This window comes from Podarcis erhardii (assembly GCF_964252035.2).
Source record: "Podarcis erhardii genome assembly, chromosome: 14".
NCBI classification, from domain to species: Eukaryota; Metazoa; Chordata; class Lepidosauria; order Squamata; family Lacertidae; genus Podarcis; species Podarcis erhardii.
In genome coordinates, this window is record NC_138503.1 from 39,464,253 (window position 1) to 39,492,202 (window position 27,950).

General features: G+C 44.5%; 1 protein-coding gene across 1 annotated transcript in view; it reads left to right on the forward strand.

Moving 5' to 3' along the window:
* Window positions 1-27,950, forward strand: part of CPPED1 (calcineurin like phosphoesterase domain containing 1) — a 74,780-nt gene that overhangs the window by 23,520 nt on the left and 23,310 nt on the right. The window contains exon 3 of the mRNA XM_081840024.1: window positions 20,756-21,178. Within this exon, the coding sequence (XP_081696150.1) occupies window positions 20,756-21,178 (423 nt within the window). The remainder of the gene's footprint in view (window positions 1-20,755; window positions 21,179-27,950) is intronic.

Here is a 27,950-nt window from a genome sequence, read left to right on the forward strand (position 1 = left end):
AGGCCTGAGGAGATGTTAGCACCACATTGCCACCTGCTTTGGGAACACCCATTGTTTTAATTATTGAAACTCAGTCGGAGCCGGTATGGTGTACAGTAGTAGTAGATAATGTTGCATTGGGTTATTTTAAAAAAAATACGTTTTGTATGTTTTGGATAGCAATTTATGTTATGGAAATAGTGTTTGTATCAGGACCAGAATACACATCTCTTGTCAGCTAAGATGTTTGGTGGGTGCTGGAGTTAATGTCAGCTTTTTTGGCCTGACCTCTCTCAGAGCGTTGTAAGGAGTTTTGTATGGAGCCTCAAGTTGTTTGGAGCAAGGGCAGGATAAACATGTCTCATGGACAGTCATACCTCGGGTTACAGACGCTTCAGGTTGTGTTTTTTCAGGTTGCGGACCGCTGAAACCCGGAAATACCAGAACGGGTTACTTCTCGGTTTCGGCGGTCGCACATGCACAGAAGCGCCGAATCGCAACATGCGCAGACACGGGTTGCGAACGCTGCGGATTGCGAACATGCATCCCGCACGGATCACGTTTGCAACCCGAGCGTCCACTGTACTACTTCTCTACATAACCCTTTCTCCTGTTCATTCCCCCCCCCGCACGTTTTTTACACGTGCGCACAAGAACAGCCCCCCGCAAATGGAGACAATAGGTCATTTAAGCCTATTCTAGACAATAGGAGCAGGAGAGCACTGTTAACGTACCACAATAAGGGAACTGGGGGAATCTTGAGCATGAGACTCAGCCTCATGAAGATGGGGAGTCAGGTCATTTAAAAACACACTTAAAACAAATTGAAGGGGTGGGGGCAAAGTACAGCCCAGTTTAATACTCCCTAGTACAGTGGTACCTTGGTTCTCGAACAGCTTAGTTGTTGAACAAATTGACTCCCAAACGCCACAAACCCGGAAGTGAGTGTTCTGGATTGCAAACGTTCTTCAGAAGCCAAACGTCCGACATGGCTTCCGCTTGAGTGCAAGAAGCTCCTGCCGCCAATAGGAAGCCGCACCTTGGTTTTCGAACGGTTTTGGGAGTCGAACGGACTCCTGAAATGGGTTACGTTCGAGAACCAAGGTACCAATGTAGTAGGAATTAGAGACTTTCTCCTGCTTCCCACATCTAGCATGGTTAGTTTAATTATACAGTGGACAAGAACTTGACAAATTAACAGGAAGGATCCGAAATCGACATGACCAGAAATTCACAGAAGATTGGAGAAAATTTACTGAATATATGCAAAAAATAAGTGATAATCAGATAACATTTGTATGTTTTAAGGAAGCTCTGTGAAAAAGAAGGTTAGAAATATTTTGTAAAAAAAAAATATATAAGATAAATTAAATAATATGTTAGTGTACCTATAAGGTAAGAAATGTGGATAAAGTAAATAATATGAAGGATTATCAGGCGGGTTGAGGGAAGACAACAAAGAGAAATTGGAAGTAAATAAGATGTTTTGATTGTTTAATTTTGTATTGGAAAATCAATAAAAAAATACTTTTTAAAAAAATTTAAAAAATAATTATACAGTGGACGCTCAGGTTGCGAACATGATCAGTGTGGGAAGCACGTTTGCAACCTGCAGCGTTTGCAACCTGCAGCATTCGCAACCCACAGTGGCGCGTCTGCGTATGCGCAGGTCGCTATTTAGCGCTTCTGCGCATGCACAAGCACTGAAACCTGGAAGTAACCTGTTTCGGTACCTCCGGGTTTGGCGCGGTGCGCAACCCAAAATCACGCAACCGAAGCATCTGTAACCCGAGGTATGACTGTATAAGCATCTAATGAGAAACAATAAGCCTTTATCCGTGGAAGTTGCATATAATTTAAATCAGGAGTAGGGCGACTTTTTCAGCCTGAGGGCCACATTCTAGGCTATTTTCTGAGGACCACATGTCAGTCATGGAGGTGGCCAGCGGCAAAAGGGAGCAGAGCAACGTATGCACATTTTACCCCTGTACAGTAGACTACTTTCTACACACACTTACACACCCCTCTTTGTCACCTGTCCAGGCAAGCAGGAAGTATTATCAGAGTTTGATAAGTGCCCAAGGTGGGTGCAAAGCAGGGCTGGTGAGGGATATGGCTTGCAGAGGGGGCCAGGTTGAGAGGCCTTGGGGGCCACATTTGGCCCCTGGGCCTGAGGTTCCCCATCCTGGATTTAGATTGTAATTTATAGGCAGTGAGTGTCGTATCAGTTCACGTTTCCTGATCATTCCTCCCCTGGCGCATGAATGTTTATGTTGGGGTGCATGCACACAAGTCCCCTTCAACTCTGCGGGGCTTTCATCTGAGTGAATGTATATTTTGTTGTCTAGAATTGCTCTGATAGAAAAAGAAGAAAAGGATGTAATTCATCTTCTGCAGGTGTATGTAGTATAGTTCTGGCACTTGCTTGACTTCCATCTCCACTAGTGATTGGAGGGGCGGGGAACTGCCGTTTCTGAAAATGCATTTTTCATAAAATATTAGTGACATAATAAAATGGATACAATACCTGTCAAAATTGTAAGGTTTAAAGCTTGTAATTAATTCCCCCCACTCACCCACTCTCCTTTGGGTGGCCATCCTTGGGAAGCACACATGTCAGTGTAATAAATATACATTTGCAGTTCTCTAGGTTGGCTAAAATTAGCATTTTTCAGCACCTTCATTCCTACCTTCCCTTTCAAAGCTTAAAACAAAATGTTAAGGGAAATGTATTTGAAGTGTGTACACACACACACACACACAAACACACACACACACACACAAAAATATTTCAGTAAAAAATGATTTACAAATAAATTTTGAGTTTATTGGAATGTAACTTTTAAGCCACCTTTAAGCACACACACATATGCGTCAACTTCGGTGTCAGTCCTGTTGAATTCAATGGCACTTACTCCCAGGTTGGGTATATGGTTGCAGCCTAAGTGTGCCTTGACTGAATTTCTTTTACTTTCAATGCGTGTTTTAGTTCAAATACTTCTGGCTTCTAGACTGAGATGTTTTATTGTGGTTTTATAATTGTTGGAAGCCATCCAGAGTGGTTGGGGCGACCCAGTCAGATAGGCGGAACAACAACAACAACAACTGCTGCACACTAATATTAAAACTGCATACCCCATATCTGCATTAAGTATTCATATTGATTTTAATAATATGTTATTGCTTCTTTTATTCCTTATATTGTATCTTATCGTTCTACAATTTGAATTCTATGGAATGCAAATCGTAGTAGAATAAAACAAAATACAAGGAACAGAATAAACAGTAAAAATTCAGTTGAAATTGTACAGCATCTAGCACAACACATTAGAATTTCTACAACAGGCAGAAAATTCAACCAGTGATCTGACAAGACCCTCAGTAATTTCCAAGTGGTCTGGGAGGGGGGATGGAGTTTAGAAACCGCTGGTTTAGGGCATTGTGTTTTTCCACCCAGGAAATGCCCTCCGAACCCCAGCCCTGTATCCTATATTTCAGCTCCTTTGGGAGGCCATCGCTCAGGGGTAGAGCACATTTTGTGATACAGAAGGTCCCAAGGTTTGAGACCTCCTGCCTGAGAGATAGCTTTCCACCATAAAATGAGAAATAAGTGGCTACCAATTATCCACAGATGTGAAATGACCTGACAGAATTAAGAATTAATTGCTTTCCCCAGTCACCAACCTGGCATCCAAAATGGTCACAATTGGACCCAAGCCAGTCGCAAAACGCACCTGGCTCCTGGCTAATTTCTAACACTGACTAATAGTGGTGCTCCTCTGGATAGCTGACATTTTAATTTGCCATAATGCTACAGACTGGTGCTAAGTTAGGAACATTGTGTGGGAATTAAAATGGCAGCTGCCTTGCTTTTTTTTTAAAAAAAAGTGACCCAGTACATTGCGTATTTTATTGTTGTAAGCTGTTTCGGGACGTATCTGATGAAGAGCAGGATATGAATTGTTAAAGATATAAAGATTCATCTGCAGTGTTGACAGATTTGCTTGCTGAGCGTATGTAAGCCACCCAAGAAGCCTTGTTAGCAATAGGCTCATTACAATTTACGCCTTTATCAAGGCGTGGCAGATTCCTGCGCGGTTAGATTTTGCACGGCTCCCATTGTCCACGTGCTAAGAGCAAAGAAAATACCTTTTTAATTATGATTGCCACATTCCTTTAGCAAAGTTGACTCTCTGCGGAAAACACACATTTGTTGAAATCGGTTGCCACCGGGCGTTGCTCTGTCCGCGTCTTCCACTTACAAAACCTGCCAAGATAACTTTCAAGTCCTTAATTTGCTAACTATAATGAGTATGATACGGCTCGGTGGAAATGACACAAATTGATATTTTTTAAGACATAAAAACTAGTTAAAGGAACAGAAGGCAGACGGAGGGAATTATGCCGGAGCTGTCAGATTTAAACAAAGCTGCCCGACCCTGGACAGTCTCCTAACAGAAAACATGAGCGATTGTTATCGAGCATGACACATTATTAGAGCTTCCACGGGTGGGATGCAGCTCTCCGTTCGGAGGAGCAATGGGCGCTTTTCAGCTAACTTGAATGTTACAACCAAATAGTCTTTTTTCTTCTATTTTTTTTTCCAGTGCTACAATTGTATATAATTTTTATTAGTTTTTTTAACATATCATTTTCAACAATAATTAAACATACTTTTACATCTTATTCAAATTTTTGACTTCCATCAATCCTGTCTGAAAATTTTCCAATCTAATCTCTCAGTATGCATTTCTTATCTTCCCTATTACATTTCAAACTCATAACCAATATCACTATCTTTTTCTACTTTGTAACACTTTGTATATTTCTCCTGACAAAACTTATTGTAATCCTACCAGCGCAATTTGTTGATGACAGTTGCTCTTCAAATAATTCATATACTTCTTCCAATCTTCTGTAAATCTCTGGTCCCACAGGTTTCCAATCCTTCCTGTCATTTTGTCCAATTCTGCATAGTCCATTAATTTCGTCTGCCATTCTTCTTTCGTCGGAATTTCTTCTTGTTTCCATTTCTGGGCTAACAACACTCTTGCTGCAATTGTTGCATATAAAAACAATTTAACACCTTGCCTATTAATGTCCTGACCTATAATACCAAGTAAAAATGCTTCTGGTTTTTTAAAAAATGTGTACAGTGGTGCCTTGCAAGACGAAATTAATCGGTTCCACGAGTCTCTTCGTCTAGCGGTTTTTTCGTCTTGCGAAGCAAGCCCATTGACAGCTTAGCGGATTAGCGCTATTAGTGGTTTAGCGGCTTTTAGCGGATCAGCTGATAAGCGGCTTAGCGGCTTAGGAAAAGGGGGGGGAAAGGGGGGGAAACCCGCAGGACCTCGCAAGACATTTCGTCTTGCGAAGCAAGCCCATAGGGAAATTCGTTTTGTGAAGCGCCTCCAAAACGGAAAACCCTTTCGTCTAGCGGGTTTTCCGTCTTGCGAGGCATTCGTCTTGCGGGGCACCGCTGTATTTCAACCAAATATTCTTGAACCAAAGGATTAGTCTATGGGGGCTTCTAGCCATGATGGCTGTACCTCGCCTGCAAAGTCGGAGGCTGCAATGCTTCTGAATACCACGTGCTGGAATCTTGTGTTCAGAGTCTGCTTGCTGGTCTCCTGCATGTATCTGGTTGGCCACCACAGGGTGCTGGACTATGTGGGTCAGTGGCTTGATCCAGCAGGACTCCTCTTACGTTCTTAGCTGTCTGCTGGAACTGGCAGTCTCTCCCTTCCTTGACATATTTTAGAGTCGGTTTGTTTACATGCGGGGCTTCATTGCTTCACAGTGTCTTAAGCCTGTACCTTTCTTTCCTGCCAAGACCGGACAAGCAGGGCCGAAAAACACACTGATTGTCCCTTCCCACTTCAGAGGGTTGAAGTTAGAAGCCCTTAATCCAGTGGTTCCCATGGAACTTACTCTCCCATAGACTACTTGACCCCTGTCTCCCCTCACAGAGCTACAGTTCCCACAGTGGTTTAACAATCAATCCCTCTTCACAAGGAACTCTGGGAATTGTGGCTCGGGGGGGGGCAGGGTGGGTAGGGGCCTCTCCTACACAAAATAAGCCTATATGTAGCTCCAGTGATGGACGTGGGTGGCTCTGTGGGTTAAACCACAGAGCCTAGGGCTTGCCGATCAGAAGGTCGGTGGTTCGAATCCCCACGACGGGGTGAGCTCCCGTTGCTTGGTCCCTGCTCCTGCCAACCTAGCAGTTTGAAAGCATGTCAAAGTGCAAGTAGATAAATAGGTACGGGAAGGTAAGTGGTGTTTCCATGCGCTGCTCTGGTTCTCCAGAAGTGGCTTAGTCATGCTGGCCACATCACCCGGAAGCTGTACGCCAGCTCCCTCGGCCAATAAAGCGAGATGAGCGCCACAACCCCAGAGTCGGCCACGACTGGACCTAATGGTCAGGGGTCCCTTTGCCTTTTCAGCCCCAGTATATCCATATTTCCCATCTCCCCACCACCACCACTCCTTTGTTGTCTCTCGTGCTGAATTTTAGATTGTAAGCTCACTGGGGCAAAAATCTCTTATAATGCAGAATGCACCACAGGTAGTGATAGTACTATATAAACAACGGGGGGGGGGCGCGTTGCCTGATAGGTAGGATATATGTAACACAACTGCATCACCACTCTTCTGTTTATAAATTCATAAACTGAATAATGCATAGAGCATTTATAGTGTTGTTTTATACATTTAAATGACCCACTTGCTTGATAGATTAAACGCTGCACTCCTGGGGGTCGTTTCCACTTCACCTTGTAAATTGTCAGCACCCGTCTCCCACCAAATTATCCCCGTTGGGGCTATTACCATTTGTTAATCTTGTATTATTAAAGCAAAACAGTGTTTTCTGAAAAATGCAGGCGGCGGAATTTTTTGCAACTCAAAGGGGAGCTGGATGACCAAAGGTCAGACTTAATAGAGAGGAATTTTCTTCTTGAATAATCCCAAGAGTTGAACTGTTTCTCTTTCAATCCCCATAGCACACTCACACACAAAAAAACTTTTTTAAAAGGAAGGCTTTCCCTGTAATAATTGCCTGTCATTTGATGCACTGTGACTGCTCCCCTCCCCTTCCTGGGGTTGTAGACCGTTCTAGCCCTACTCAGAGTAGACCCACTGAAGTTACTGGACATGACTAGCTGAGACTTGTTCATCTTAGTGGGTCTGCTTTGAACACAACTTAGCTGGGTGCAGTCCTTCTGTCTCCAGCGTTGATCTGCTTAGCTTACTCACATCAACATGCTTGCTTTAGCTTTAAAAGGTTTTATTGCTCTGCGCACACCACATCCACAGAGGATCCAGCTGCACTTGATTCTGCTTCCTGCATCTTCAGCAGAATTGCCAGCTAAATTGAGATCCCCGGATCTTCCTGTGTGATGGTTTGTGATGGAGCGCTGTATTGGAAGAGCACAGCATGGCGTCTCTCCCTTCCCCACCCCATCCCCCAGCAAAAAAAAGAAGTTACGGCAGATACCGTATTTTACGCTCTATAAGACACATCAGACCATAAGACTGTTTTGGGAGGAGGAAAACAAGAAAAAATATATTCTGAATCTCAGAAGCCAGAACAGCAAGAGGGATTGCTGTGCAGCGAAAGCAGCGATCCCTCTTGCTGTTCTGGCTTCTGGGATAGCTGCGCAGCCTGCATTCGCTCCATGAGACGCACACACATTTCCCCTTACTTTTTGGGAGGGAAAAAGTGAGTCTTATAGAGCAAAAAAATACAGTATTTTCGTTCAGGTGTTTTTAAGCTGATCAAATTTTTACACACAAGTTACTGGGGACAAAGTATCATGTGATTATTCTAGGCTAAGCAACTGATTCTGGGTGGCTTCTGTTTATAATATGTTTAGAGACATTTCTGAACTGTTTAATGTTTATAAATCTGGGCATTATTAGTGACCCCGCTTGCTGAAGATTGAGTGAGAGAGGCCCCATAAGAGTAAGACTCTCAGAGGCTACTAGCCACGATGGTTGTGCTTTGCCTCCACAGGCATCAATGCTTCTGAATACCAGTTGCTGGAAACTGCAGGAGGGGAGAGGACTCTTGTTTTCGAGTCCTGCATGTGGGTTTCCCACAGCTATCTGGGTGGCCACTGTGGGACTGGATGCCCAACTGGCCTGATCCAACAGTCTCTTTTTATGTTCTCAGATGCTTAAGGATGCCACCTGAAGTGTATGCAAAGGGGCCGAGAAGTCCGCTTTTGATTTATGAGGGAGGCAGTTGAATGGCCTTCTCGGCCACAAGTTACAGGGAACCAGGCAGAGGGCCTTATTGGTAGTGGCACCCGCCCTGTGGAACACACTCCCACCAGATGTCAAAGAAAACAACAACTACCAGACTTTTAGAAGACATCTGAAGGCAGCCTTGTTTAGGGAAGCTTTTAATGTTTGATGTATGACTGTATTTTAATATTTTGTTGGAAGCCACCCAGAGTGGCTAGGGAAGCCCAGCCAGATGGGCGGGGTATAAATAAATTATTATTATTATTATTATTATTATTATTATTATTATTATTATTATTTCATGGCCTGACTTGCTGTAAAGGAAGCTTCCTCCATTTCTGTTGAGGTCTGCATGGCTGGGAGCCAGAGCTATGCAAGTTTACTCATGAGGAATTGCACTGGCCTAAGTCAGAGCCGTCTGCTCCATCTGGGCTTCGTCAAAGGGACTTGTCTCTCAAGCGGTTTGCAAGCTTCCATATGCAAACAGATTCCACCTGCAATAAGCAGCTGGCAGACGGAAGTAAAATATTTAGTATTTTGCATATTGGTTAGATGTCTTGCAGGCTGTACCACGAAAAGGCAGCAGAGACTTATTTCATTTATTTTTCTCACATTTATCTTCCTGCTTTTTGTTTGTTTGTTTGTGGAACCCAATGTGATCTGCCATGAAACTGTGGTAGATCAGTCCATTAGTTTGGCTTTTAGGTATTTACATTCCTGCTATTTATTTATTGCCTGATTAATTCAAGATCTTCCCAAATTCAGTCTCTTTTCTCTCGATCCATTTCATTTGCCATCAGAATCCTCCCCAGATCCATAGGTTGTCTCTAACAGACCTCTACTCAGAGTAGACCCATTTAAATTAATGAACCTAAGTTGTCCGTGTCCATTATTTAATGGGTTTACTCTGAGTAGGACTAGAATAGAATAGAACAGAACCCCAGCTCTCTTCAGTTGACACTCCCCCATTTTATTTATAACTGTTCAAATCATCCCCCCAATTAATTGCACCAAATGAGACTCCTATAGAGTGGCAACCCTTATAATCACGTTGCTTTCATTACCTAACAGAAATTGCTATTTTGTTTTATTTTCCACTTATGGCTAGTATTTTGATTCGTAAGAGTACAGAATGGCCACTGCCAAGAACCTTTAAAAATCTTCCCACATAGCAGGCTCATCTCACGCAGCCTTCTATCAGAACATCCTGTGTTTTTCAGCCTCATTTATGTGATAAACCACAAACTCTCCACCTCTGACTCTGTCCAACATTGAAGCTCCATGTTAGCAGTGAAAGTACATTGTCGGGTTGTTACTTTGTGCTTTACAGTGTGTAACATGCACACTTTGCTCTCATCTCAGTGGCATTTTGTTACTACTATGTGCCCCCCTGCAATTACAGTCTTAACTACAGATGCAGTTATTGATTGATATATGGCTATGTTATAAGCCGTGGTTTTTTTTCTAGGAGGTACTCAACAATACGCAGTACGGGCCTCTCTCTCTCTTTTTGTTAAAAAGTGTGGCGCTTACTGTAACAATTTCATGGTGAATACTGGCACCTTTTTTTCTAGAAAAAGAAGCACTGGTTATAAGTGAGCAGTAAACTATTTGGCCAATTTCCAGTTATAAATCTGGGGGAGCAGAGGAACTGCAGAACTATCCAACAATCCCTGTTGGTGGTAGAAATGACATTTCTAGGCTTTTATATTATTCATTTCACTTACACTTTTTGCAAAGCCTCCCAAAGAGATTTCCCAACAGGCACACATGAAAACAATTTCAAATCTACTCCAGATAACGGACCGGGATTAAAGAACTCCACTTCGAAGGCTGGTTGAAAAAGGCAAGTCTTCAACAAATGCTGAAAACACAAGAGAGACGGTGTCTGTCTGATATGTAACGGGGAGGGAGTTCCAAAGTCTAGGTGTCGCCACACTAAAGACCGGCTTTTGACGTTGTGTGGAATGGACCCCCTGAAGAGATCATTTCTGCGGGAGGCCCTCACCTGCGGACCACGGTGATCATTTCGGAATACAAGAGATGAAACTCTCTTTTAGGTGTCTACATGGACACATACTCTGGGAGCCAGGATCGACTGCGCTCACTTGCTCAGGTTGCTGCTGCAAGGGAGAATAATTGCTGGCTTGAGCAAAGCAGCACACTCCATCTTTCCCAACTGCAAGTGGGCAGCCAGGCAAGCACATCCTCTGAGCCTGACCCAACACAAACCTAGGCATGAAGTGAAACCTAATGGGACAATGGCTGCTGCTCTTTTGCAATTCTCTGCTCCGTCACTAGCTGCTCCTCCTGTGCCTTTTCCTGTGCCATCTCCAGTGATGGGTAACTAGTCCTGCCACTTTCATTAACACCAGCAGGAAGGAAGCACCAGCACAGCAGTCAGGCATCGTTCTCCCACCACCACATACACAACCTGAAAGAGCAAAAGCTACCCCACTGTGACAGATTATGGGCTTTGGTCACCTCTAGACTGTTGCAATTTTGCAGAAGGCATTCAGTCACATACAGGAAGTTTAGATTTCCTCTGTTAAAGTGGATTAAAGCACCCTGGACATGACAAATCCATGTCTTCTATCTTAAAAAAAAACACCCAGATTCTTTGCAGTTAGGAAGACAACAGGGAAATGCAGTAAAATGTGTTGGATAATGAAAGATTGACGGGAAGTTGCATAAACAAACAATTCAAGATGAATGTTCATAAAATAGTGGATTTTTTTGCAGGCAAGACAAAATCGCAACCCAGATATTTGGGCATTCTGGTCTCATGCAAGGGCAGGATGCAAGTTGAACCATATCTTAGTGAGGTGGTGGCAGAGCCATGTCTCTCAAGGTCGTGTTTCAGTAGGTAACACGAAGCTAAGGTTGGACCAAGTGAAGTCTCCATCGGCAACATCCAGAGCCACCAGGTAGAAGAGCAGGAATAGGCTAAACTAGGCAGAGCCGATCAGGACCTCGGACAGCTCACTGCTAAAGGAAGACCTGCTGTTTCAGCACGATGCAAAGCCTTTCTGAGACTTGGGGAAATTGGCCAGGCAGTTAAGTGTTACAGTGGGACCTCCGGTTGCGGACGAATCCATTCCGGAGCTCCGGTTGGATCCCGGGGTTTCTGCAACTGGAGGGACCGCTTCTGCACATGCACGAACGGCAGCAGACCGCTTGTGCGCACTTCCGGGTTTGCTGCTTTTGCAACCCGAAGTTTATGTTACCCGAGGATAACATAAACAGAGGTGCTACTGTATTGACTCGGTCCCTGCTGGGATGGTAAAAAGGTAAAGGGACCCCTGACCATTAGGTCCAGTCATGACCGACTCTGGGGTTGCGGCACTCATCTTGCTTTATTGGCCGAGGGAGCCGGCGTATAACTTCTAGGTCATGTGGCCAGCATGACTAAGCTGCTTCTGCTGAACCAGAGCAGCGCATGGAAATGCCGTTTACCTTCCCACTGGAGCAATCCCTATTAATCTACTTGCACTTTGATGTGCTTTCAAACTGCTAGGTTGGCAGGAGCAGGGACTGAGCAACGGGAGCTCCCCCAGTTGCAGGAATTCAAACCGCCAACCTTCTGATTGGCAAGCCCTAGGCTCTGTGGTTTAACCCACAGCACCATCCGTGTCCCTTATTGACTCGGTCCCTGCTGGGATGGTACTTGGGATTTTAAAGGTCCTTTGTCTTATTCTTTTTATTCTTTTGCATTTTGTAATGTTGTTTTTAAATGTTGTAAGCTGCCTGGGAAAAAGGTGGGATATAAATACATTAAAGAATAATAAGCACAGTCGTACCTTGGATCCCAAACGCCTTGTGATTTGAACGTTTTGGCTCCCGAACACCGCAGACCCGGAAGTGAGTGTTCCGTTTTGCTAACGTTCTTTGGAACCTGAATGTCCGATGCGGTTTCCGCAGCTTCAGATTGAGTGCAGGAAGCTCCTTCAGCCAATCAGAAACCGTGCCTTGGTTGTCAAACATTTTCGGAAGTCGAATGGACTTCCGGAACAGATTCCATTCAACAACCAAGGTGTGACTGTAATCATAATTGAAATATAACTAATAATGATCAGAAGAAAGCAATGTGTTCCGGTCAGGGTCATCTTCTGAGCTGTATTTGGGCTGTGGGGGTTTCAGAGCTTCCATAAATGTGGAGGGGGCTCAGAACCATGTGTAACACTTTGTGCACCTTGATTTTCTCTTTTAGAAAATCAATAAATACCAAGCCCAGTTGGCTCTTTAGTTGCACATTTTAAAATCATGTTATTGTAACTTTTGTGTAATTATCGTAGCAATCTCTTCTTGATTTCCCCATGAAAGCAACCAGGCTAAAGTGCTAGCTGTGATGGACTGCAATTGATAAAGTCAGCCACAAATGGGCTGAGGTGCCAGTATCAGTTGGAAGAGCTGAGCTGTGCTTAAATGAAGCATGGTGATTATTTTCACAGCGGTGGGTAGAAGAATAATCTTTGCGGGGGGGCGGGGAAGGTAGTTAAGTGGATTCCTATGTCATTGCTGTCTAAGGAGATGGACTAAATTCACAATCGCTCCTGTAATATAGTAGATTAAAATTCTGGGAATAGTTAAGCTGCTCAAAGGTCAGCACGCCAAAAAATAAATGGACTGTTGGTGAAGTTCGCAGTCACTTAAGAATTTTAGCATAAGAATTTGTTGCTGCTTACCTATTGTAGTTGTATTTCCACAGTGTTTATCTCACTGTGAAAAGCTTTGAGCAAGGCAAGCTGATACAATTAATTTGTGGGTCAATTGTGTTTCCGTGCTGCAAAATGCTTTTAAAATAAGGGTTCTTGTACATTTGCCTAATTTGATCCAATCTGCTATTGTTACTGTACACAGTATATATAGAAGGGGGGAATATGAGTTTGGTTTTTTAAAAGGTGCTAGGAAGCTGCGTTATACTGACTGAGACCGTTGGTCCATCTGCCTCAGTATTGTCTACATTGGCTCACCTTGTTTTGCTTATTGCATTCAGCTATGGACTTTGCCAGGGACGCGGGTGGCGCTGTGGGTTAAACCACAGAGCCTAGGACTTGCCGATCAGAAGGTCGGCGGTTCGAATCCCCGCGACGGGGCGAGCTCCCATTGCTCGGTCCCTGCTCCTGCCAACCTAGCAGTTCGAAAGCACGTCAAAGTGCAAGTAGATAAATAGGTACCACTCCGGCGGGAAGGTAAACGGCGTTTCCGTGCACTACTCTGGTTCGCCAGAAGCGGCTTAGTCATGCCGGCCACATGACCCGGAAGCTGTACGCTGGCTCCCTCGGCCAATAAAGCGAGATGAGCGCAGCAACCCCAGAGTCGGTCACAACTGGACCTAATGGTCAGGGGTCCCTTTACTTTACTATGGACTTTGCCTATATGAGTGGTGCCCAGGAGCAGTTCACTGTGGGAGCACCAACACATTTTCTGTATTTACAGGTGACTCCCCACTTTTTGGGGTTACATTCCAGGCCCCCATGCACATCAGTGCAATTGCGTAAAGTGAGGAGCACCCTCTAAACACCCTTTAAACACCCTCTCTGTCTCTTTGCCTTTAATCCATACCAAAAATAATGTATCTTTGTTTTTTGGACATAGTATTTTTTGGACAAAGCACCACCGAGACCATTCCATTGTAACTATCAAACCTCCCAAAATTTCAGCACCTCTTGCAATGGTTTGACCCCTTTCCATTTTATCAGTACAAATTCTACAGGCACCCTTCATATCTCCTCAAAATCATTTATTCCGCATATTCCCCGTCTTACCTTAATGGCACATGTTAATTTATCATTAAAAGCTGTATCTCCCACCTCTTTATACCATTCTTCCATTTTATATTCTGCTTGCCCCTTCCACTTCCCAGCTATAATAATTCATGCAGCTGCCAATAAATTTGTGAGCAAGTCCTTCATAACCTGTGAACCTTCTACCCTATCGTAAAGTGATAATAATGCTACCTCTGGATTTTCAGTCAGTTTTAACCCAGTGACCAGGAGGCTTTTGCAAAAACGAAACAAAAAGACAAGTGAGACCTTCAACAAAATGTTGCAGCATGAAGTGCTCTTGTACAGTGTGGCAGCCCAGCCTGCCCTCTTCGGGGCCCTGGACAATAGCCCTTCACACTGCAACATTTTGTATACAGTGGACACTCAGGTTGTGATCGTGATCTGTGCAGGAGGGACGTTCGCAACCCGCAGCGCCGCATCTGTGCACACGCGGGTCGCGATTTGGCGCTTCTGCGCATGTGCGAGTGCCAAAACCTGGAAGTAACCCATTCCGGTACTTCCAGGTTCAGCGCGGTGCGCAACCCAAAAACACGCAACCTGAAGTGTCTGAAACCCAAGGCATGACTGTATTCTAAAGCTGACATGTGAATTTTCTCCACTGCTTCTCATCTTTTCCTTTTTCTAGAAGGGCATTTTTATCCCACTTAAAGCATAAGAAACCTCCCTTGATACCATTTTTTGTTCTAGGGTATTCCCCTCTTGTTTCACATCTCACAGTGATAAATCAGCTTGTTGAAAGCAACAGCTTCATATTATGCTGCAGTTTGGCACAGCCTAATCATTTGCCTGTATGGGAGTCGGGCAGCCACTTCACCTAGTTTTCTCTGCTCAGAAAATGCTGAATGCAAGGAAGCACTCCATCAGGCAGCCCACTGACACACCACCTGCAGTCTAAAGGGAGGCAGCTGAGGCACAGGTATACTCACCTCTGGGGAAACTAGGTCAAAGTCAGAACAAAAACAAAGCACCACTGGGTATCTCCTTCTAGGTGGGGAACCTGTGGCCCTCCAGATGTTTCTGAACTATCACTTCCCATCAGCCCCAGCAAGGATGGCCAAGGGGCAAGGATGACAGATGTCATCGTTCAGCAATAGCTGGAGGGCTGAAGCTTCCCCGACTGACAAGGGAAAAGTCCACGGAGGCTCACAAATTTGTAGTGTAGGTAACATCCACACTGCCATGGCAGTGTGATCTGGTCCAGGGGTGAAGGAGGTGGATTGGGTGCTACTGGTAGATTTACAGTAAGAACATAAGAAGAGATCGTCCAAAAACTCATCTAGTCTAGCATCCTGTTCAGGATCCAAGCACAGCAACATTCTCTCCTCTAGCGATTCCCAATGGACTGGTATTCTTAGGCCTGCTGCCTCCAGAAATGGAGACAGAGCATAACAATTATAGCTAGCAGTCATTGATAGCCTTCAATGTTGGCAAAGGTGCCCCAATTCTGAAACAACAGCGGCACCTAAAACATTCTCCACTCCACCAGCACCCTAAAATGGTTTGAATGCTTAGGGGAAACCGGACTTCCGGGTTGGCGCCATCGCCGAATGGCGGACTCCCTCCGAGCTCCGGAGGGAGCCTGCTCGGCAGGGGCTGGGTCCTACCGCGCCGGCGATGCAGGGACCCCTAAAAACCATGGGCGCTGAAACCCATGGACATGGTGACTCGGCTGGCACCTTTTGAGCCCCCCCCCGACCCGCGAAGGAGCCTTTTTAAAGGCTACGGAACGGGTGACGGGGGGGGTGCTTTGAGTCCTCCGCTTCCCCTGCCGAGCGAAGCCGCATGCCATTCGACGGAGAGCGCTGACTTCTTCTATTGGAAATTTGGACTTAAAAGCATAACCCGTGAGTAATCGGAACTTGGATTAAAAAAGGCGAGAAATTTTTAAAGAATTCGGAACGAGCGGGGAGGCGTAAAAAGGAAGTCAGCCCCCCCCCCCCGTTGTAGAGGAGCTAAAGTAAAGGACTTAACATCTAAGATTGAGCGCAACCCTATTTTGACAAAGTTATGAAATTTCGCGATGGAAAACTATAAGATTGAGCTGGAGGAGAAAAGTGGAATTTAATCAAAAAGCAACCCCCCCCCCCCGGAACCTGGGAGCGTTTTAGTTAGAGCGCCGGGAGAAGACAAGGAGAGGTTTTGACAGCTGTCAAAGAGCTGTCAAAGCAGAAGAACAAAAATGAGAACTTTGTTACGAGGACTTTGCCGGTTATATTTGTTACAAACTGGATACAAAATGTTTAAAACAAGGAATAATAAGTTACTTTGACTGGTGGATGTGATCTGGAAGGGAACTGAGTTACTACAATCCACCTAGAGGAGCCGAGGGATATTACAAGTTGTTGGCATCGAATTTGACAGAACTTTTTATCTCCTGGGAAACTGCAGAAATGGAACACTATTTTGGCTACAGAGGTTTACACACTAAAGTAGACAATAGACTTATCTATTGAAGAATGGAAGGGACTTGGCATCATGTTTCATTCCTGAATAACAGAGCCTCTGCAGTGGAATTTAGAAGCTTTTGGAATTAGAACATTTGTGCAGGAAAACAGGAAAAGAAAGAGGAGAGAGATTAACAAGAACAACAAGAATAATAAGAACTGGACAAAGTTGGAAGTGGGAACATTTGGGACATCCAGATTTGAAAGGTTTAAGAAATAAAATTGGAGTTTTTACTCCCAAGTATATAAAAATCTGGATGGAAAAAATGGGCCTTTTTGAGATAGACTCCTTCCAAGATTGGACATTTAAAATTAAAGAAGACTGGTAAAGGACTATGGTTTAAATAATTGTGGGAGCTCCAGGAAGACATCAGATGTTGATTAATATGGGGAACGCAACCAGGAAAAGGGGGAGGGAAATTTGGAATCCAAAGGGTGTAAAATCATATTTTATTTTATTATATTTTAATCTATTATGTATATTAAAGGGGGGAACGCGCGGAAGGGAATAGGTCGATCTTAGGAGATGGGAAAATATTTTTAAATTGGGTTAATGATAATAAGGTTAAAATTTGGGATAATAAATTGCTGAATTTATTTGTAAGAATTGGAATATAAGAGGGGGAGGGGAGGGGAAGTCCTGGAAAGATGTTACGGAAAATGAGATCTTAAATTTGGATGTTTTGTTTTTTTTATATTGTTATAATTGGAAACTCTTAATAAATATTATTTAAAAAAAAAAAAAATGAATGCTTAGGGGAAACCAGGAGTGGATTTTTGTGTAAAAGGACTTGTGATCTTGGTTCAGGTATTGGTTACAAATTTCCACACTCAGCATGTGCTCAGATAGATACAGTACTTATTCTTCACGGGAAGCTACCCACCTAAGCCAATAATTTCCACCGGTCGCTGGACCTCAGGGTCCCAGTTCAAACAAATAAACAGCATAGCTCCCGTCAGTCTCAGCACCCCTCGTGTAGTATTTGACCAAGGAGACCTGGTTTTGAATTCCCACTCTGTTCCACCTTACAGGGTTGCTGTGAGGATAAAATGCAGGGAGCCATGTACCTTGCCTTGAACTCCTTGCAGAAAAGGGAGGCTATAACTGAAATATATATTGTTTTAATTTATAGCCCACCTCACATCTAGAGAACGTTGAGTGGCATGCATGGTTTGCACATGTGGCATTTAACTGTGAGGTAGGGCAGGCTGAAAGATTGTGAATGGCCTGAGGTCACCCAGTGAGCATTGCAGCTGATGCAGAGAATTGAACTTCAATCTCCTTTAGTCTGACCCTCTCCAGCAGCTACATCAGGGAGTAGGGACCTAAGGCCCTCCAGATGTTGTTGAACTCCAGCTCCTGTCAGCCACAGCCAGCATGCCTAGTGGTCAGGGTTGATATAAGCTGCATTCCAAGAGTTTCTGGAGAGGGCTAAGGGCTCCCCACCCCTACGGTGCACCCTGCTAGCTCCTTGACAGCCTTGCTTCTCTCTTAGAATGATCTGTGGGAAACAAGTTTGCAATGGTTTCTTTCCCCCTGAGATGAGAGAGTACTTGTCCATTCAGAACCAGTTCCACTTTGCTAAAACTCTAGCTAATACCTACCTGTCCCCACAGAGACTAGCAGAGCTGCAGGAGGGATCTGTCAACTGATGCATTATAAATGGCTCCTCTTTCTGTACTTGAGTCCTCTGCAGCAGGCACGGCCAAGGTCAGTTAAACACTGGATTTATTAGCAAATGGATTAGCACTTTGAGAGAATAGTCTGCCAATGTCGCCTCTGCCGACCGCAGCAAGCTGGGGTGAAGGCAGCCTGGCTCCTCTCCTAGTGTGGAAGCAGGATCTAAAGCGGGAGGCGGGGATTTTGTTTTTAAAAAGCCCTCTGTGTTCCTGGCCACTTTATAAAGAAGGGGAGGAGAGTTGTCTGCCCCAAAGGCTGGTTCATTAAGGCAAATGGAGAACTGCTCAATCTGCCCTCAGCCAGCTCCTCTTCTCCCTACCTTCTACATTATAACAAGTCTGGGGACTGGCACTGCCTATGAGTACCTTAGTCTCCGGGTAGAACTCAGCAAGGAGGAGGAGGGACTTAGACGTGACTGGTTCTGCCTGTCATTGGCTCTGGCTCTTAATTGGCTCCCTGCCTTCTCCCCCACCAGTCCCAATGGGCACCGGCCAGCACTCCCCAAGGGGTTTGCCATCTAAGAAGAGATGCTCTGTAGACAGAAGAGGAAGGGAAATGGAAATGAAGGCAGGGTTTAAAATTATTAATTGCATTATGACTTGGCTCAGTGGTTACAGTGCTGGATTAGGACCTGGGAGACCAGGGTTCAAATCCCCATTGAGCCACGAAGCCCCCTGAGTGACTTAGGGGCAGTCACTGTCTCTCAACTTAACCTACCTGTGAGGTTAAAATGGAGAGGGAGAGGAGTGCATACACCACCCTCCTTTCCTTGGAGAAAAAAGGTGGGATGCAGATATAGTTTATAGAATTGTAGAGTTGGAAGGGACCCTGAGGATCATCTAGTCCACACCCCTGCAATGCAGGCATGTGCAGCCATCCCATGAGGGGGTCGAATCTGCAACTTGGTGTAATTATTCTTCCTTCCTTCCTTCCTTCCCTGCCACCCATCTGGCTGGGCTTCCCCAGCCACTCTGGGCGGCTTCCAACACAATATTAAAATATAGTAGTCCATCAAACACTAAAAGCTTCCCTAAACAGTGCTGCCTTCAGATGTCTTCTAAAAGTCTGGTAGTTGTTGTTCTCTTTGACATCTGGTGGGAGGGCATTCCACAGGGCGGGTGCCACTACGAAGAAGGCGCTCTGCCTGGTTCCATGTAACTTAGCTTCTTACAGTGAGGGAACCACCAGAAGTCCCTCGGTGCTGGACCTCAGTGTCCGGGAAAAACGATGGGGGTGGAGACGCTCCTTCAGCACCACACTCTAACCGACTAAGCTATATGCAATAATAGATATCATCATCATCATTGTTACTTTTTTAAATTTGTTAGTTGCCCTTCTTACAAAGTAACTCAAAGCAACTTACATTAGAGCCAATTGAAGGTAACCATAAAAGCCTTCAAGTACAGCAATACAAGTGAAGGCCTTAAAGCTAAACAAATGGAAGGCTAAAAACACAGATAATAAAAAAAGGGCAGGACTACAGGTCCTCCCCACTATAAGAGGTCACAGTGCCAGCCTTCAAATTAAGAGTTAAAAGCCCAGGAAATAAGAGAAATCTGCCTGGCGCTTAAAGCGAAAAACAAGGGTTGCATTGAACCGAGTTCTACTCAGTTGAATAACTACTAAGTCGTGTTGTTTAATTTCAGTGGGTCTGCTCTGAGTATGACTAACATGTGGTTTACGCATACTTAGGCTTAGTTAGAGCAGTATCACTAGCAGATTGTTCTCAGAAGATCTGAGAAGATTTGCAGCCAGCATTGCGAGCCAACAGGCACCGTAAGGTATCCTTGTCCATGCCAGCTATTCCTTCCCTGTGGTCTCCCACCACTTCCTTACCGAAGGAGATGGCCCTGCATTATCCTTCAATCTGTGACTGCAGAAATATGTGCTACGTCCCCTTCAGATGTGGCTGAACTCCACCTTCCATCATCCCTATCCATTGGTCATGCTGGCTGGGGTTGATGGGCCTTGGAGTCCAACATATAGAGAGGGTCACAGGCTCTGCACCTCCTGATGTACTGCAAAACTATACACCTCTCCAGCTTAGACTCTCTTCTAAGAGAGGGAGAATACTGAGTTTTCTCATTATATTAGTGTTGTGTCCTTTTCCTCCAACACACCTGCAAGGAGGAACTCAGAGGCTGTCGTTTTCGTTTTCAACTAACTGTGCCTTGTTATGTCCAAACCAGGTTAGTCTTCAAATGCTTTCGAGATGCAAACTAGCTTTGAATTGTGCTTTCTGATCCTGTCTTCTTTTTTTATGACCCGCATGTGGGTCCAAGCCCATGAACTGAAGACCGACAGGTTTTCGTGCAAATGCCATTACATATTTATGGAACCTTTCCTGAATGACTCCTGCCAAGCCATGTCAAATAAAATAATCTTTTCTTTTTCTTTTTTGAAAATGCCAGATCAAATGCTCCGATGGTTTGTTCAGCTTTTCACGGTTTGATGCATTGTACCTTTCCAGATCACTGTATTTTTTAATTGGTATTTTTGGGGGTTTGGGCTTTTGATAATCAAGTTCTTTGCATAATGAGAGTGGCAGATGTCGAAAGGTTAGGAGGGAGCCAGAACTGGTAGAAATAACGTCTAATCCTTCTGGTTTGTAGGGACACCCTGGCGGGAGGCACAAATACAAGACTTGAAAAGCACCCTGAAGAGTGTCAGCAGTGACATCCCCCTGGTCTTCGTCAGTGGCAACCACGACCTTGGGAACACGCCAACTCCTGAAACAATTGAAGATTATTGCCAAAAGTGGGGTGATGATTACTTCAGCTTCTGGGTCGGAGGGGTCTTCTTCCTCGTGCTGAACTCTCAGCTGTACTTTGATGCTTCCAAGTGCTTGGAATTAAAGCAGGCCCAGGATGAGTGGCTCCAGCAACAGCTTGCAATGGCCGAAGCGAGAAAGTGCCGCCATGCTGTCGTCTTCCAGCACATCCCTCTGTTTCTGAGAGAACCCGATGAAGACCACGACTACTTCAACCTGGAGAAGTCCATTCGGCACGAGCTCTTGGAGAAGTTCCGCAAAGCAGGTACGGGGTTCCTTCGTAGATCAGAGAGAGGCCTGGTCTGCTGCGAGGCAGTCGGTCAGACCAGTTCTGGGCATAGAGGACCACTTCAGTCTGCAGGGGGAAGATGGGGGTAGACCAATATGCAGCAGCGGCTGATGGGGTGGCAGCGCTTACCTCCCATCAACAGCATCGCTGCAGTTTACCAGGAGGTGTGAGGTTGGTGTGGTGCAAACACACCAGCAGAACCAATCTGGTGCAGCAGAACCCTTCTTGTAAGCTGCAGTGATACCAATGACAAATGCTCAGATAAACATCAGTACTCTGCCCCAGCACTCTGCCCTACTTTGTTAGAAAAGCTGCTAATATGTTTGCTGTTGCTGTTGTTGTTGCTGCTGCAGCTGCTATTATTATTTACCATATTTTTCGCTCTATAAGATGCACCTTTCCCCTCCTAAAAAGTAAGGGGAAATGTGGGTGCGTCTTATGGAGTGAATGCAGGCTTTGTGGGCTATCCCAGAAGCCAGAACAGCGAGAGGGAGCGCTGTGCTGTTCTAGCTTCTGGCTTAGCCGTGTGAAGCCTCCGCAGGGGAGCCTTCATCCCACTGCCCTGCGGAGGCTTCGCGCAGCTATCCCTGGCTCTTGTGGGAGGTTGGGGGAAAGCCAGGAGGCTTGCTTTCGCTGAAGCCTGGAGACCAAGTGGTATCATTGCACACTGATCCCACTTGCTCTCCTGGCTTCAGGGATAGCCCCGCAAAGCCTCCTGAGCGAAGAGGGAGGAGTGCTCCCTCTTTGCTCAGGAGGCCTCTTATTTCTTGTTTTCCTCCCCCTAGAAACTAGGTGTGTCTTATGGTCGGGTGCATCTTATAGAGTGAAAAATATGGTAAAACCCTATCTCCATTTCTATTCCCCTTCCTCTGTCATCTCCCATGCACCTATTCGTAGTTTGATTGTAACCCCCTTGGGCAGTGGTGACTGCAGCAGAAGGCAGGGAGCCCATTACTGGGGGGAGCCGGAGCCAATGACACTGCCTGCTGGGGTCACTGGGGCGGGGCTTATGTGTGCGCCCACTTAACCCTCCTCCACACAGAATGCGGACACCTGAAAAGGGCTTCACTTGGTCTGCATACGGCCCCATCTGCATGCATGTAATACATTTGTAAACAGGACTGCTTGGTACAGAACAAATAGCTAGCTGAATAGGATATCTCTTTCCCATTCAGTTAAGTATTCTTATTAATTAAGCCGAACAGAGAGAGGGCTGCTAGGCAGCTCACCGTACAATAGCGTAACTAAGTTTGCTATGAAATAATCCCTGATTCAGAAACTGTGAGCTCTGCATAGCTCAGTTTCCTTAGTAACAGAGCTGTTCTGTTTCCTTAAAAAAAACAACTTGAAGAACCTTCTTTGTAGGATGTTGTCAGTCAAGTATAATACTTTCTTTCTTTCTTTCTTTCTCTCTCTCTCTCTCTCTCTCTCTCTCTTTCTCTTTCTCTTTCTCCTCCACCAACCTCTCATCTCATACTTTGCCCACAAATAATCAATTTGAACACATCCTTTATTATGATAGTCAGATGATAAATAATGAAATCAGCCTATTCTTGCATGTTTTGTATTCATCATCATCATCACATTTGGCTTTTGCAGTCTAAGAAGGTTAACCTTCTAATCACTTAATATTAATTCCAATTTTTCATATCCAAACTGGAGAAAATTAGACGGGTTATTTTATTTTTAAAAATGAAATATTATTCTTTCCCCTCCTATTTGCTTTTTTCTGTCTTCTCCCCTGCAGTGCAAGGGCATCTGGAATTATTGGGAGGGGGTGGAACACAACCCTCTGCTACAACAATAATTTTAGTAAAGGTTGGCAAGGCATTTTGTATTTGGACAAGCAGCTATTTTTTAGTCAACGCTGAATTTTTGCAACTCCATTAAAGCCCATATAATGACAAAGCTAAATTATGCCTTTTTAAAACCAATAAGTAATTGAAAATATTGCAGCTAAGTAGTCCCATTCAACATATTTCAAACAAAGATGTTGTTAGGCCTCGATCTTCGGAGCAAAACTCTTCCTTCCTTCACGAACACAAAATAAGAACCTATCTTAATTTTGGAAAAGCTCGTTGCTTGTAGCAAGTGCTGAATTCAAAAGTCCTTGAGTTCTTGGAGAGATCAAGAGAGCCAGGGTTCTGTAGTACAGTGGTACCTCAGGTTACATACGCTTCAGGTTACAGACTCCGCTAACCCAGAAATAGTGCTTCAGGTTAAGAACTTGCTTCAGGATGAGAACAGAAATCGTGCTTCAGCGGCGCGGCAGCAGCAAGAGGCCCCATTAGCTAAAGTGGTGCTTCAGGTTAAGAACAGTTTCAGGTTAAGTATGGACCTCCGGAACGAATTAAATACTTAACCTGAGGTACCACTGTACCTGAAGTGTCAAACTAAGACCTGGGAGGCCAGAATTCAAATAACACCATGAAGTCCACTGAGTGATCTTGGGCCACCTCTCACCCTAACCTACCTCCACAGGGTTGTTTTTGGGATTAAAAGGGGGGGGGGAGAACTGTGTATGCCGCCTTGAGCTCCTTTCGAGGCGGGGGTAGGTGATATATAAATGCAATAAATAAATAAAGTCTTGCTTCTACAAGTTCTTGCCATATAGAATGCCTTTAGAAGACAAACAGTCATTTCCAGGTAAGCTGATCTGTTCAGATGCTTCCTCTACACACACACACACACACACACACACACACCAAAATAAACAGTTATTCCCAGCTGGAGGCAGCATAATTTTGTTTTGCTTGGCTCAAGATCCTTACTCCTGTCCATGATGAAAAATGTTCAACCCCTCATTATTACATTTCTAGGATGACAAACACCTGCTTGCTTTATATGTTCCAACTCTTCTCTGTTCACCAGGAACAGTCACTATTTTCAGTTTCTTGTCCCTGTACTTTGCCTTTTGGAGAGAAACAGGATTCTAGTTCCTAAAAGATGATTACTCTCTCGTCATCTCCTCAGAGCAGGGTCTCACGCTGTCTTGTGGTTCCTCTATAAAAGCACTGCCCACATTAATGTCGTTGTGGAAATGAGAGGATTGTTTTAGGGAATGGCTAGGTTCTTTGGTGCTGCACCTCAGAATCCTACACAGAGCAAGGGTGTCTGACATGATGGCCTCCCATGCCACTTCCAATATTGTGGGCAGGATTCTCAGTCCTTGAGTGATTTCCCCTGGCTGGAGTATGTCCTTGAACTCGTGATTGTTGTTGTTTAGTCGTTTAGTCGTGTCCGACTCTTCGTGACCCCATGGACCAGAGCACGCCAGGCACTCCTGTCTTCTACTGCCTCCCGCAGTTTGGTCAAACTCATGCTGGTAGCTTCGAGAACACTATCCAACCATCTCATCCTCTGTCGTTCCCTTCTCCTTGTGCCCTCCATCTTTCCCAGCATCAGGGTCTTTTCCAGGGAATCTTCTCTTCTCATGAGGTGGCCAAAGTATTGGAGCCTCAGCTTCAGGATCTGTCCTTCCAGTGAGCACTCAGGGCTGATTTCCTTCAGAATGGATAGGTTTGATCTTCTTGCAGTCCATGGGACTCTCAAGAGTCTCCTCCAGCACCATAATTCAAAAGCATCAATTCTTCAGCGTTCAGCCTTCTTTATGGTCCAGCTTTCACTTCCATACATCACAACTGGGAAAACCATAGCTTTAACTATACGGACCTTTGTGAACTCTGATTACACTTCCTTAAATGGAGGACATTGGGGTGAGTTTGTGTAGAAACTACTGTACAAAGGCTCTCTGCAACTTTGGAACTCCCTGCCTATTGATATCAGACAGGCAACTTCATTCCTTTTTTTTCGGAGCCTGCTAAAAATGTTTTTGTTTAGGCAAGCCTAATCAGATATCTAGAAAGTTGATGTGTTTTTAGTTTATTGCTGGTTTTATCTTTTTGAACGTGTTGGTTTTGTTTTGTTTTTTTTACTAATAATGTCATTGTTTTATTCTTTTTTTATTCTTTTTTTGCAATCAAGCAGTATATAGATTTTAAGAAATAAAATGGTTCCTCACCAATGTTTGATCCAGTGTGTGGGGAAAGAAGCCGTTTTTCATTTGTGCCTTCCTTTGCTGTGTTCTTAGCTTTTATTATAAGTCTGTTTTAGAATATTATTTGCTGGTTGGTTGGTCAAATGTTTGATCCCAGCCTTCCAACCAAAGGAGCCCAGGGTAGCAAACGCGCAAGCGATAAAATATCTAAACCTCTAAGAAAAACAGTTCTGATATAGGTGCAAACTGGGAAAGATCTCTACTTTGAAAGGCTGGTTGAAAGAGGTAGGTGTTCAGCAGGTATCCAAAAAGACAACAGAAGTGGGCCCCAGTCTAATATGCAGCAGCAGGGAGTTCCAAAGGTTAGGTGCCACCATGGTAGAGACCTAAATTCCTCCATAGTGCAGATCAGACCTTCTGATAGATGGTACCTGCAAGAGGCTGTCCCGCCAAACGCATTGACCAATTGGATATCTTGGGTAGGATCCAAGCCAATAGGAGAGCCAATTTGTAGCTGAACAAATCAGTAATCCAGTGTTGCTTCTTTCCATTGCATTGTCATACCTTTCCTGAAATACAGTGGTACCTTGGTTCAAGAACAGCTTAGTTTATGAACAACTTGAATTAAGAACGCTGCAAACCCAGAAGTAGGTGTTTTGGTTTGTGAACTTTGCCTTGGAAGCAGAACATGTTCCGCTTCCTCTTGAGTGTGTTCCATTTGTAAATTGAGTCCCCTGCTGCTATGGGAAAGCACGCCTTGGTTTAAGAACACTTTGGTTTAAGAATGGACTTCCGGAACGGATTAAGTTCATAAACCAAGGTACCACTGTACTACATAACTCAGAAGACGATACCTCTTCCTTTCTGATCCAGAAACCATTGTGTATTACATCAGCCTTTTTATTCTTTCATTCGCATTTGGAAACTTTCTTTTCCATTCCCCCCCCCCCTAAGATTTGTTTGGTGTTACTCTGCTTTAGCAGTTCCATGTGAGCAGCACGTGCATTGTTTGTTTTGATTTGATTTCGGTATTCCGTTCATTGCAAGCCATCGAGCTAAAACTCGAGCCCCAGAAGCTGCATCTGGTGTTAAGCGCTGAATTCAATTTCTCACTTCAGAAGTGTCCTTAACAGTTGGGCTAATTAAAGATAAAATGGTGTCCTTATCATAAATATTTATGAATTGAAAATCTGGCACTTTTTTAATTTCACCAAGTTAAGCCATGACGATAAGCTTGCATTACCAAATGAAAATGTCAACTTCGTTGTAGTTTTACGAGCAGGGTGGATGAAATCTGTTGAAGAAGCCGGTCCCCTTTGTTGTTTTGACTCAGGTGCTGTTCAGAACAGAACTAGGCCGTGTGTTTAAATCATATCTAACACATAAAGCTCACGACTTCCGTCAAAGAATCCTGAGAACTGTAGTTTGTTAAGAGTGCTGGGAACTGTAGCTCTAGGTGGGGGAACTATGGTTCCCAGGATTCTTGGGGGGGGTGGGGTGTTGTGTGCTTTAAGTGTGCACTGGATGTGGATCTGCCAACATGGAAACCCTAAGATCAGGGGCTGAGAACCTCTTTTTTGTGTCAAGGGCCACTTTAGCTCATGGACAGTCTGTTAAGGGCCACATGCCAGCATGGGGTGGATGATGGAGAGATCCAGAGACTAGGGGTTGGATCCAGCTCTGGTCAAGCAGTGTTCTGCTTGTGCAACAAGAATTACCCTTCCTTTCCTCTCCCTGTGGACCCCCAAATCAGGCAGAAGTGCCAAAGTATCACCCGAATCCCCGGAGCAGATTAAGAGGGCAAGAGAGGAAGGAAGTATGTTGTCCAGTGGCAGCATGGGACACAGCCCAAAATTTTTAATGTTTAATTCTGTGTTGTGTTTTTAGTATTCGGTTGGGAACCACCCAGAGTGGCTGGGGAAACCCAGCCAGATGGGCGTGGTATAAATAAATTATTATTATTATTATTATTATTATTATTATTATTATTATTATTATTAATTGTTGTTGTTGTTTGAAGTAATTAAACCGTGGTTTAGGTTGTTGCCTAAATTGAGCTTTTGCCTTTGAAATGCATCTACAGTGGGCAGAATTTATAGCTTTAGCCTTCAAGTAAGCGATCTCACTTAGTACCCTTGAATGCCACAGAGAAAGCGAGAGCCAAACGGACATCAGTCTCTTATCTCACAGCAGATGTAGTTCTGCACTGCAAAAGCTACCTGGGCTGTATGGCCAGTGGTTTCAGATTACGCCCCCAGGTTGTCCTTGAGGCCCTGTTTAGTTGCAAAACAATGCTTTTAATCATCATAGCAACCAGGCGAAATGTATCCTTTTATATGGGAAACATGAATCTCTACGAGGATAACTTCAGTGAAACCCTTGACTTATATTTGTGATTTTGAAATGGATGGCTTAAATTGCCACCATTTAAATCGAACCACCATAGACATCCTGGTGTGGTAAACAGCTGGGGTCAGTGGAGATGTGATTGTTATTTGCCATCAATAGGCCCATGGCCCTTTCCTCTTTTCACTTTAGTAATAGAGGCACAGCAGAGGCGTCTAAGATTATGCATGCTGTAGAGGAAGTGGATAGAGAGACATTTTTCTCCCCTCTGTCGTAGTAACTAGAACTCGGGGCCACCCAGTGAAGCTGAATGTGAAAAATTCAGGCCAAGGCGGAAGAAAACAGTTTTCCATGCAGTGCATAGTTCATCTTTCAAACTCGCTCCCTCACGAGGCAGTGATAGCC